General features: G+C 42.4%; 2 protein-coding genes across 3 annotated transcripts in view; both read left to right on the top strand.

The window, feature by feature from the left end:
- scamp3 (secretory carrier membrane protein 3) overlaps positions 1–3,032 on the top strand; it is a 9,002-nt gene extending 5,970 nt beyond the window's left edge. The window contains exons 5-8 of the mRNA XM_042077476.1: positions 6–35; positions 642–743; positions 1,062–1,179; positions 1,629–3,032. Coding sequence (XP_041933410.1) covers positions 6–35; positions 642–743; positions 1,062–1,179; positions 1,629–1,778 — 400 coding nt within the window. The 3' untranslated portion in view covers positions 1,779–3,032. The remainder of the gene's footprint in view (positions 1–5; positions 36–641; positions 744–1,061; positions 1,180–1,628) is intronic.
- A 592-nt stretch (positions 3,033–3,624) lies between these two features.
- Positions 3,625–11,601, top strand: rnf115b (ring finger protein 115b). Of its 2 annotated transcripts, none has more exons than XM_042077472.1 (9): positions 3,625–4,007; positions 4,642–4,700; positions 4,890–4,956; positions 5,100–5,329; positions 7,568–7,636; positions 8,685–8,751; positions 9,040–9,133; positions 9,567–9,682; positions 9,955–11,601. In XM_042077472.1, the coding sequence occupies exons 1-9, from the start codon at positions 3,930–3,932 to the stop codon at positions 10,081–10,083; spliced, it is 909 nt and encodes a 302-aa protein (XP_041933406.1). In that variant the 5' UTR covers positions 3,625–3,929; the 3' UTR covers positions 10,084–11,601. The 2 variants fall into 2 exon arrangements, with proteins under 2 accessions (XP_041933406.1, XP_041933407.1); XM_042077473.1 differs by having other exon boundaries at positions 3,967–4,081.
- Positions 11,602–11,867: the final 266 nt, after the last annotated feature.

The raw sequence follows: 11,867 nt of genomic DNA, 5'->3' as shown, positions 1-11,867 counted from the left end.
GTCTGTTGGTACAGGCCCGTGTACAAAGCCTTCAGGTGTGCGCACGTTTTCTCCTGCTCAGAAACATTCTTCCCACACCATACCTCATCAAACCACCACCAAGCCATTTTTTGGTTACTAATTGACTACACCCACGCACATCTTTTAACCATTTTGTGGTTATTCTTTTTTTAAGTACGAGAGCGTTTGTATCGTCCTCTGGCACAAGCTGGACTTTAACCTGGCTAGAGGTGCAGTATGGTGTGAAGCATGGTCGTTAGTCATATCTAAACATTAAGGGATAACCAGAGAATGCAGAAGTCCCTAAAATTAGAATAAACAGAGTTGCTAGCTTGAACCTGTTGTTCTGTGAAGTAAGCTGCAGTTCTAGCGCCACCTGCTGCACATAGTGGGTACAAGAGGATCCATGTTAGGCCTGTTATCATGTGAATAGCTTATTGCTCCTTACTGTTACTTAAATTTGATTCTCTCTCTCTCTCTCTCTCTCTCTGCTTTTTAAATATTTTGGTCATCATTGATTGAAGTTTTGTGCTGTTGTGCAACGCAATAAAGTACAATTCAAAACCGTTCTTTCTTTCTCTCTCTCTCTCTCTCTCTCTCTCTCTCTCTCTCTCTCTCTCTCTCTCTCTCTCTCTCTACAGGAGTGACAGCTCTTTCAACTTCTTCGCCTTCTTCTTCGTTTTCTTTGCCCAAGTCGTCTTCTATGTCATCATGACTATCGGCATCCCTGGCTGGGGCTTCAGGTGCGACTGCATAAGCAAACTCTTTACTTGTATGATTATTTGAACTTCATCAACCTCATATGAGGATCGTTGGCAAGAGTCAAGATGTGGCATTTTTAGGAACTACCACTAATACAACTCGACAACCTCCATAACTCAGCAGAGACAAATAGTCTGTTGTCAGTTGTCACCATGAGCTTGGCTAAAACATACTAGTTGTACTCTTTCCAATATTATCATAGACGCTGTAACTCTTTAATCCTCTCTCCTTTCCTCACTCAATCAGTGATTACCTTAGTAATTCCTCTAGTTTCCCATCCTGTCTTGTCCTTTTTGTAGTGGGTGGATCGTGAGTCTGGCTACTCTGAAGTCCAGCGTTCCTGTTGGGGTGATAATGTTGCTGAACGCTATTCTCTTCACTGGCCAGGCGGCCATGGGAGTGGTCATGCTGAAGAAGGTAATCTTTCTGCTTTAGTCCTTCCTGCCGTGTGTGTGTGTGTGTGTGTGTGTGTGTGTGTGTGTGTGTGTGTGTGTGTGTGTGTGTGTGTGTGTGTGTGTGTGTGTGTGTGTGTGTGTGTGGTGGGCTTATTCCTTGTTCCATGACGAGCCAGAGACAGGAAATGACATCAGTCCGAATAGTGAGGAAAATCCCATTAAAGATCATGAGTGTGTGTTCAAAGTCTGTCCACATCTAAATGTCACATTCTTTTAAATGTCACTGTTTGGGTCTGTGCTTTGCTACATACTGTAGGCTATAGAGGTTCTCTCTCTCTCTCTCTCTCTCTCTCTCTCTCTCTCTCTCTCTCTCTCTCTCTCTCTCTCTCTCTCTCTCTCTCTCTCTCTCTCTCTCTCTCTCTCTCTCGTGGTGTGTTGATATTTGTGTTTCTTCACTTCTCTCTCTTGCAGGTGCACTCCCTCTACAGGCAGACCGGGGCCAGTTTTGAGAAGGCTCAGGCTGAGTTTGCCACTGGCGTTATGTCCAATCAGGCCGTCAGGCAGGCAGCGGCAACTGCCACCACCTCTGCTGCCCAGAGTGCCTTCACAGGGGCGCGGTAGAGGTTTGGCGGAAGAGGAGGAGGGTGGGTCTGGGTCGTGCGCTTGTCTGGGACGGCTAGTCCAAGCTGGACAAGTCTTTACAGACACACTGGCCTCAGATGTATCGGGACAAACATTTGTGCAAGGTAGATTTCCTTTGTTTCTGTCCATGATGTCCATTGTTTATTTAAAATAAAAAATGAATTATAAAAGTCAGTAACTGGGTAGTAAGAGTAGATTGTGTCCCTCATAATTTACCTACACGTTTTGAAGAAAAAAAAAAAAAAAAAAAAGATGTCGATTAAATAACAAAAAACACTTAAAGCGCTGTTTGCACGGATACACCTGAGCGCCAAGAAGTGATATCACCAGTTAATGTTCCGGGGGTGGGGGTGGGAGCCAGGACTATACCCAGAAACCTACTTGGGGAGATGGGGAAGAGTGGGAATATGAGGGGTCGGGTCGGGGTCGGGGGGGGGGGGGGGGGGGGTGTAGGTTACTGTAAATGAGAAATCTGTCATAAAAGAAATTCAATGGAAGACCCACAGGTGGTCTGTTAGCTACTACTGAGAAGTAGATCCCAAGTAGGGTGCCAATGCCATGGCAGTCAGTCTCCCCTTCTGCTGCCAGTGTGCAAGGGTCCATTTCATCACTACTCGAGTACCCACATTAAGGCTGTTATGGCCTGATGATAATTCAAAGCCACCCCCCACCCCCACCCCAGAGTTCAGTGAAGATGTGAGAAATTGCTTTGAGCTTTTTTGCAGTTATTTTTTTTTTTTTCCATAATGGTTTCCTTACCTGAAAAGGCGCTGGTGACTCTTGCATTTCTGCTCCCAGTGTTCTACCTTTGCTTTAATTGGCTGCAGCAGTCAGCCAGGCCCTTTCAGTAACAAATAGCAACACCCAAGCATTGCTCCTCACATGATAATAAAAAATAATAATAATATGTGGAGATGTGTGGCAATTGTATTATGAATGCAAGCAAACTGATGAACAAACAAGATTGAATTGCATGTTGTATATTTGGATGAAGGGGACATAAAGGCAGAAGATCATGTTGCTACAGCTGACGATGCAGTGTAAAACACACTAGGTTGATTTAACATGTAATTAACTATGGCTGAATTGTTCAGGTGTCTGTGGCCAATGTTTTTATGTCGCTAACAATGAGCTCTAACTGGTTTTTATGTTTTACCTTATCTTTTTTGTGATGTGAAGGAGAATGCCAATTTAAGTATTTTTCCAATGCCAAAATAAAGAACGACAAAAGCATTGTTTTGCTGACCTTTATATGTTTAGCTGTCACACTGTTAATGTTTGCGATGTATATTATTATTATTGTCACAACTGGAAGTCTAGTTTGTTTTTATTAAAACCTTATTACTCCCTAGAGCATGGACCCAATCTCTGTACAAAAAAAAAATATTTCTTCAAAATGAATTTGTTTTTACAAAGGCAATGCATGTAGGGGAAGTAGTTGACCTTCAACAATAATTTGTGCAACCTCAAGAACAATGTCAGAAAGTAAATGCATAATACCAAATAGGTGTGGGGCAAACTATAAAAAGCTCTTTAATAATTAGCTTCCAATAAAATACTCATCATTGACCTTTGAACTACCAAGATGTTATACAGATGAGCATCTGGCTGCTGTTTTCTGACGACATGCTCCTGACACACGAAAAAACACTTTATATGGACCTGCATCCTTATTAGGATATCTGATATATGAGCCAAACCGTTATGCACAGTCATTTTAGACTAAGCCAAGTTGACGGTAGGAAATGACTCAGCCAAACTGGAGCTAAGACTAGACAGAATCTATCACGGTATTATCCCTTTTTGGTGATTCATTTGCACCCCATGGCCTTACATGACCCAGCAATTTGCGTAAACTTAAAAACATACTAATATCTTTCCTTGCCAGTGTCAAAATAATGTTTTTAAAATGTATATCAAAACACCCATTAAAGCAGACATGATCATTCATCAGTTTGCCGGTTTAAAGAGCAATCTCACAGAGGGCTTCCTTCATTTATGTAGTAAAATATTCTCAGACCAACTCGGTATCCTTCTGGACTGACTCGACCCCTGTGACAGCCGTCGACGCCTACCCCCGTGTCAGTGCGCGCCCGGGTCAACGTCAGTATTTGGACTGCCACTCTGAAGATGGCGGAGGCTGCGACGGTTCCCCGGCAGCGTTTCTACTGTCACTGCTGTAAAAGTGAAATCGATCCTAAACTCCCGGTGAGTTCAGAAACCGCTGTTGATTCCACGTCAATGAGACGTCGTTACTACACTGATTGACCCTAAACGGAATGGTAGGATAACATCAAGATAAATGGGGTGTTTCCTTGCGAAAGTGCTCCCTGAAATAGTATTTAGGTTAAAAGTTACAAATATTGCTTGCTGATTGTGAGCTGAAAGGGTTGATCACTTTCGGTAAGCTTGTTGGCTACTTAGAAAACTTAGAAGGGCTAACAAAGTTGGCCGATTCGAGTGGCACAGAATGACTGATCCAAGTTTAGGGTTTATGCTGTTGCCATATTTAGAACGAGGGCACGTTGTAGCCGATGGGGGAGAGCCCCTAAGATTGGCAGCCACGGTGTGTCGGTAAAGAGCCGAGAGACCACTGTGTGGATTAACGCCCACCTAACAGCTGACGCATGTTTATTAACATAGAAGCACACGTGCTGGCGCTGATGTAACCTCTTTAGGAGTCGGGGGAATATTATTTAGGGGGATTTTCACTTTGCACACCTAGGGTACGATTTTAGTGAAATATCCAACGTTAAAACGTATTAAGTTAAAATATAGTGTAGCGTTATTATAGTTTAGTTATTTAGTTAATCTGGAGCAGACAATATATTTTTTCTTTCAGGAGTTTGTTTGTCCCACGTGTGAGTCTGGATTTATCGAGGAAGTGACGGAGGGGTCAAGGTAAGAGTCGCTTTTAGTAGGCTACACAAAAGCTGGGAAGAATATATCTGAACTCCGAAGACTAAAGTTTTCACGGGTCTAAAGATAGACACTTTGCCCGTATTGTCAACCAAAAGATGGGTTCATTTTATGCATTTTTGACCCACCCATGGTTGATTGTTATCAAAATCATTTCCCCCTAAATCTCAGTCTCTTGGCAACTGGAGACACCACTGAAGCCAACGATGATGATGATGTCGGCTCCCAGTTTACAGAGGTACGGGTCTCTTGTCTAAGAACAGACGTTCCCCTCCTACAGACATTCCTTCATTTGTCTTTGTCTGGCCCTCAGTGCATTCCTGTGTGGTCATGCCTTATGTCACCCCACTCATCCACTCCTCCATATCTTTGTCATGTCAGCTGTGGCAGCTGCTCTTCATGGAGCGCTCTGCCCTCCTCAACGACCCCACAAGTGCTGAGCTGCTCCCCAGCAGAGAGGAGGGTGCTCTGGAGGGAGCCGGCCAGGGGACCCAGGCAGAGACATCATCACTCTCCGCAGCACCCACAGAAGTAGAGCCTCTGGCTCAGCAGGACGCCGACACGCAGCAGAGGTCACGGGCCCGGCCGGAGAGGGCGCCGGCGATGGAAGGGTGGGTGGAACAAGGCTAAGAAGGTTATAGCCTAGTATAGCTATAGAATGTCATGAGATATAGCCACCCAGAAACCTCTCGGAGCACCTGTCTAGTGTGTTCAGATATGATAGCTTTAGGTAAATGTGAATGTACACATACAACATGCATAAAAGAAAAAGCTGTCTACTGTGATAACCCCTCGGATTGGTATTGTTATGCTATTGGCTTAGGAATTAAATGTCATGCAACACTTCCAGTTTACCTTGCATGGATTAAGCCTATAGTCTTAGACTAAAAGATCCTTTCAATGGAGATTTTCATTGATGTTTGCTTTTAGTTTACTTGACTTTTAGACTAGGACTAGGCTTAATCCTTGTACAGGAAACTAATCTTTTAAGGTCCAAAGAAGTTGGCTAACGTGAACCAGAGTAGCCAGATTCTTACAGGTCTTTAAGAGTCATGGGGGTTGTATTATCTTCCCATCACTCCGGAGGATCTTTGAGGGATTTTAACATGCCAATGCACTCTAGATCCTTCCCAAATGTCAAACCATCCTCTCTCAAATATCAGTGAATACAGTAAAGTACATAATCTACAGCTGCTACTGTTGATAGACATACTGTAGGGTTATGCTATACTATGCTAACAAAGAATAGTCTGTTCCAGTGGTGTAGTATAGTTAGCTGTAGTGGGTATATTGTGATCAACCCCAAATGTTAATACGTATCCTTGTCTATTTTTAGTGGGTATACGGAGATGGTGATGCTTTTTAAGTGGGTATACTGCGTAGACCTGCGTATCACGTAGACTACACCACTGGTCTGTTTGGTTTTAGATGTAGTAGGTGGTTACTATATACAGCGGGGAAAATAAGTATGTATTCAATACTTATTTTACCCACTGTATAAACTGGAAGTGTCATTCTACATGTAAGTAGAATAGTCTTTATGTGTAAACTTTGGGTGTTGTTGTCCATGTAGTCAAAGTCAGCACACTTCAACATTATTTTTTGTGCCTCTAAAAGTGCAGGTCCAGTTCCAATAATCTTAGGGAGCTGAGGTCAAGCTGAGTCATGCATCAGTTCAGTTCCATTTATTTGTCATTGTTACAGGATAACAACGAAATGTTGTAAGAGCAAAACAGACAGGCATATAGTTTTGTAGTTGCTCACCCATTTGCCTTATATCAATTTACATCCCCATGAATCACCCATTACTTTATACCTAATTAACTCCCCATAAATACCCCTTAGAAAACCCCATAAAGTGCTGTGTCCAGTAAAGTGCTTGGTGCAATACATTTATAAATCTAATAGAGTAGGTAGGGTTGTTGTAGTGTTTTTGCAACAATGCAAAGTCCAGGTCACAGTTATTGGGGGTGTATGGACAGTGCTGTGTCCAGTAAAGTGCTTGGTGCAATACATTTATAAATTTAATAGAGTAGGTAGGGTTGTTGTAGTGTTTTTGCAACAATGCAAAGTCCAGGTCACAGTTATTGGGGGTGTATGGACAGAGGCATTATGTCACAGAGGGATGTCCGATGGGGAGTGTGTGTGTGAGTGTGTTTGTGTGGGGGGGCACGACTGTCCATTAAGCAGGCTGCATGCATGGAGTTTGGTGTTGTGTAGAAGTGAGTGTGTGCATGAAGAACAGTTAGCAACTGAAACAGAGAGATGTAGAAACAAGAGTGTTTCCGGAGGAACCAGACATTAACACCAACAACATTCTCACATAGTCAAATCCGCCAACCACAAACAAACTTTGTGGATCAAAATGACAGTAGTGTTTTGGGTTTGTCCCTCTCTCATGCACTCGCCCATTTATTATCAGTTTGATTTCTACAATGTATGAGGTGTGTTTAGGCCATCTTAAACAAGCCAAACCTAGAACAAAGAGGATTGATGGTGACCACATGGTGTTTTTGTGACCGAGATGAAAAAACAAGGTGTTGACACAGAGACTGTGCTGCACCCAGTGCTGTTACATTTTACAGTATGGCTGTATCATCTGAAGATCTGTTTATTCTCATAATGATACTAATCCAAACTTATTCTAGAGGCCCATTTATTTACTCTATAAAAGAACATATAAATTTGCCAAAGATATAATAATAATAAAAAAACATTGTGAAACATATTTTACAGATACACATTATCATTGCATACGTCATGCAATCGTTCATAACTGCCATCTGGGTTCAGAATAATGCATGACCTAAAATACTTTCTGGCTAACCTAATATTTGTTTCACATCAAGGATTGTACAGCAGTTTCTGGCTGGTTTGTTTGCCAACAACGGAAACCCAAGTTCTGCAACATCTTCATGGTATGTACTAACTGGCTATTACATAGTTGTGCTTTGGCAATTTGCAGGAATTGTAATTCTGTAAGTCTGTAAAGTTAGCACTTCATTTAAAAAGAAACAAGTAAAGCCACAGCCATTTGTTAAGTGTTGATTTGAGTGGTGTTGGTTTTGAACACAGCAGTGTGAATTCTTTGCTACCACAAATCAGACTCTAGCTAACTAAAAAAGCGGGAAAAACATACATGAAGGACTAGTCTTTCAGTTATGAAGCGTTAATTAATTTTACTGCAGAATAACCGTTGTACCAGAAGGAAATGTTGGTTTTGCCTCTGGAACAATAGTCTGTTGTAACATCATGACCTGCCTAACCTGTATACGGAAATATGATATACAGACTCAAACAACGGTTGGCTACGTTTTTTTTAGATGGTGCAAGCTTCATGTATTGTGAACTGCAGTTAAATCACTGCCAATAACTAGTCCAAGGGATGAACTGATGAACTGCAACATCTGTGACCAGCCTCTTTGTTCCCCAGTTGGGCTGAGCTGTAATTTAACTGGCTGTTTTAAGTGTGTCTGTTTCTGGTCCGATTCCCATCGCCTCTTTTCGGCAGTGGTCTGTTTGGCGACCACAGACCTGTGGTCAGCTGCATGCCTTTGGGTGGCGGACCGTTCTCAGTAAACAGTTGTGACAGTTGTGCCGGGGAAAGCCCCTGTGAAGGCTAACAGCATCTGGAGCCTATCACCACACCCTGTTCACTTACACGTCCACCATAGCGTAGCAGGTATTATGTAAGAATAAAGTGCCCTTGTCCTGTCCTCTTATAAAGGCATAGTTGAAGCACATTATTGTTTTCACAGACTTGGATGTGGGACTTAACAGAGATAATGTTTAATTAATTAACAGGAAGTTTGTCTTCTCCCACATTGTTTCCAGAGTTTTTTTTTTTTTTTTTAATCGTTATTCTGGCACAGTTTCTGTCTCTCACTTCCTGTGTCTCACTGTCTGTGTTGTTCCCTGAGTAAATATTCTCCTATATAAGACTGGAAATCTTTCTGTCTCTGATAGGTCTCTGCACTCAAACCCAGGGGACTACGCATGGGGTCAGGGTGGCTTAGATACCGTCATTACACAGGTGGGTTACCATCAGACTACAGTCGCCACTATTGTCCTGTTTGGGATAATAGACCATTTCATCCTGGAGTTGGATTTGCAGGACTCATTTACCCTGTAGTAGATAAGATATAGCATGCATTGTTGAGTTTGATTTTGTCCGAGAAAGTCCTTTTTGTTTTTGCTGCCATTGTACCCATTTTTGAACGTGATCATTAATGATACTGTCCCCTCCGAAAAACTACGCTCTAGGTAAAACACACACACACTTACTGAGTTGTCCCCTCCCTGTCTGTCCTCTTATTTTTAGTTGTTAGGTCAATTAGAGAACACGGGCCCTCCGCCTGCCGAGAAAGAGATGATCTCATCGCTCCCTACCGTAGCTGTTTCTCAGGAACAGGCTGGTGAGTTCCCATACTTTGCTGACATGCGCGCATACACACACACACACTCAGAAAACAAACACACACTCACTGTGTACTCATAATGAAAACACTTTTGGAGCCAAATGCTGAAAGCCTCTGTATTGTATTTTAATAAGATACATGTCAGATTGGGTAAGAGAGTACATCACACCTCTGCTAATGAGATATGTGGTCATTCACAACATTTAGTGTACCACTACCAGTCTCCGTTCCACGTTCATGTTGCATACCAGTGTAATAAGTTGCACATGTTGGCAGCATCGGTTCACTTGCTTGTACATATGAAATCATAACTAAAGCAGGACAATTTATTGGTCTCATGACAGTTCCCAATAAACCTGACTTTTTTTCTCCATGTTTGTATATCCTTCTCCTTCGTCGTGTGTTTTCCATTCATGTCTCTGTCACTCAGCGTGCCGACTTGAGTGCCCGGTGTGCCGGGAGGAGTACGAGGCTGACGAGAACGTCCGGCAGCTGCCCTGCCTGCACTATTTCCATAGCGACTGCATTGTGCCGTGGTTACAGATGGTAAGAGGTGTAACTATGGACACTAACATTTGTTTTCAAAGCATCTGTAAGGGGGCACTGAAAATAGGTGTGTAACGTATGAATATTTAAACATATATACAGTATATAAACATATATAATACTCGTCTCATGGTTCATTGATTGGTATACTGTACATGTGGTGGTAAACAAGAACCCCATATGTAAAAGAAGCATCCAGTGACATTAGCTGTGGTGCATGCTGCTCATTTTGAGTTCTCATTATCTTTTGTTCTTTTGCACACTGTACGTAGCACGACACATGTCCAGTATGCCGTAAGAGTCTGAACGGGGAAGACTACAGTTTACTGCCAGAGCCCCTTGCCCAGGTCCCAGAGCCTAGCCCTGTCGCTGCTGAACCCCAGGGAGGGACAGCCCTTTGAGGGAAGCCCTGCTGCCTTCCTGCCTGCCATCTCCAGACGTGCTCTAGGCGAATGTGCTCCAAGTATTTAAAACACTTTTCAAAAAGTTTGCACATTTGGGTATCCCAAAGTTTTCCCCCCCCCCCTTTCTTCCCATTTATCGTATTCACTCAGCACAGTAGATGACAACACTTCAAAAATGAAATGTTTTGACAGAACTCCAGGAACACACAAAATTCCAGAGAGCGGTATGCTTCTGTTCTCTGTGCTTCCTCGCCATTCAGTCTTTGTGCCGCCCTCCTTTTTGAGGTCTGTGTGTAGCCGAGCAGATGGACCTACGCTCATCCATGCCTTTCTCTCCCTCTTTTCCTCTCTCCCTCTCTCTCCACCCCTCTATCTACCCCCAACTCCCAGGAGACCCATCTTTATGGATCTCTATGCTTTTTTTAAATTCCTCTGCATCTCCACAAGAACTTCTATAGACTACTGAATGTGCAAACAGTTAACAGGGAGTTAATGTGCAAACAGTTAACAGGGAGTTAACATTTTTTTTATTATTTCAGTGCCAAAAAAGGACAAGGGTATATTATACACTTTGTTATTGAGTTGTGAGAGAAATGTGGGACAGATCACTGTGCAGTGTTGTTTTCCCCCCCTATTTTAGTGTGGCTCTGTGCTTCCCATTCTGACTGGTTCTCTCAGGTTTATGAACTGAGCTAGGCTTGGATCAGCCTCTCTGAACGCCGCTCAAGTTTGGGGTTCCGCCCCGTTGGCACCTCACCATGAAGACCACCGCTCTATCTTCATGGCTCCTCTTTTGTTGTTGTTGTTGTTGTTGTTTTTGATGTGTTGATGCATTATTTTGTTTTTCTCTGTGACTTTTACTGTCCCTGTAACTGCAGTATAAGTGATTGTTTACTTTACCTGGTGCATCTGTGTGTTTAAGGCAATCTTGAGAGGATATGACTTATTTTAATGTCCCATGAATTTGGACGTTTTCTTCAAAGCATTGTGATTCTATCATCTGTTTTATTAGCTCTCTCCTCCCGATAACACTCACCACCTTTATACCACTACCATCAGTCTTTTTTGGCTTTGTCATTCTTCAAGCTCCTAAAGATGGGTCACTTAAAGTATTTCTCATCCATCTCAGTGTCATCTCTAAGCTGGTGGTATAGCAGCGAGTGGATAGCCCTTTGTTCCACTAGCCTAGGCTACTGAAAATGCTCACTTTGGGTCTAGTTAGTTAGGTCCAGTGTCACTGATCTTAAGGGAAATACTTGTAATTGTAGACCTATAAATGCATAGAAGTGCAAAAAAGTGTCTTTATAGTAGGGGTCATGGTGGAATTCTTACTGTATGTTAAGTCACTGGAATTATTGCCTAGAGTGAACGTTTTTTTTCTATTTGTATATACATGTATATGTATTTATGTCTATGTACACGTATATATAGGTATAATAATAATGCAATTAATAAGATCAAATATCTGACACTAAATTGACCAAAAAATAAAAGATAAACAAGTAGGCACAGTGATTATCTGAGTTTTCATTGTGATCTTTTGTTTTCTTTCATCATGGTACCCCCTCTAATGTGGAAAAACTTGTGGTCGGTTGTCAATCTGAAGCACCATGGTGACCCAAAGAGCAGTAGGCTACTGGCTGCCAAACCGGTTGCTTCAGTCTTTACAAGTCAATTACCATGAATTATAACCAAGCCTACGTTGCAATAATGCATGTATTCTTCGCCTGTAAAGATCATACTTTAGAAAGATACCTTGAACAATAGCCTACCTAAAACTA

This window comes from Alosa sapidissima, chromosome 21, assembly GCF_018492685.1.
Source record: "Alosa sapidissima isolate fAloSap1 chromosome 21, fAloSap1.pri, whole genome shotgun sequence".
NCBI classification, from domain to species: Eukaryota; Metazoa; Chordata; class Actinopteri; order Clupeiformes; family Clupeidae; genus Alosa; species Alosa sapidissima.
Note: the sequence above shows the minus strand (reverse complement) of the source record. Positions and strands in the feature narration are given on the sequence as shown.

Bases quoted from the DNA above. Each gene is read 5' to 3' on its own strand.
- rnf115b (XM_042077472.1), top strand. From the start codon at position 3,930: ATGGCGGAGGCTGCGACGGTTCCCCGGCAGCGTTTCTACTGTCACTGC. The intron at 4,957-5,099 runs GTACGGGTCTCT...TTGTCATGTCAG, and splicing joins TCGGCTCCCAGTTTACAGAG to CTGTGGCAGCTGCTCTTCAT. The intron at 9,134-9,566 runs GTGAGTTCCCAT...TCTGTCACTCAG, and splicing joins TGTTTCTCAGGAACAGGCTG to CGTGCCGACTTGAGTGCCCG.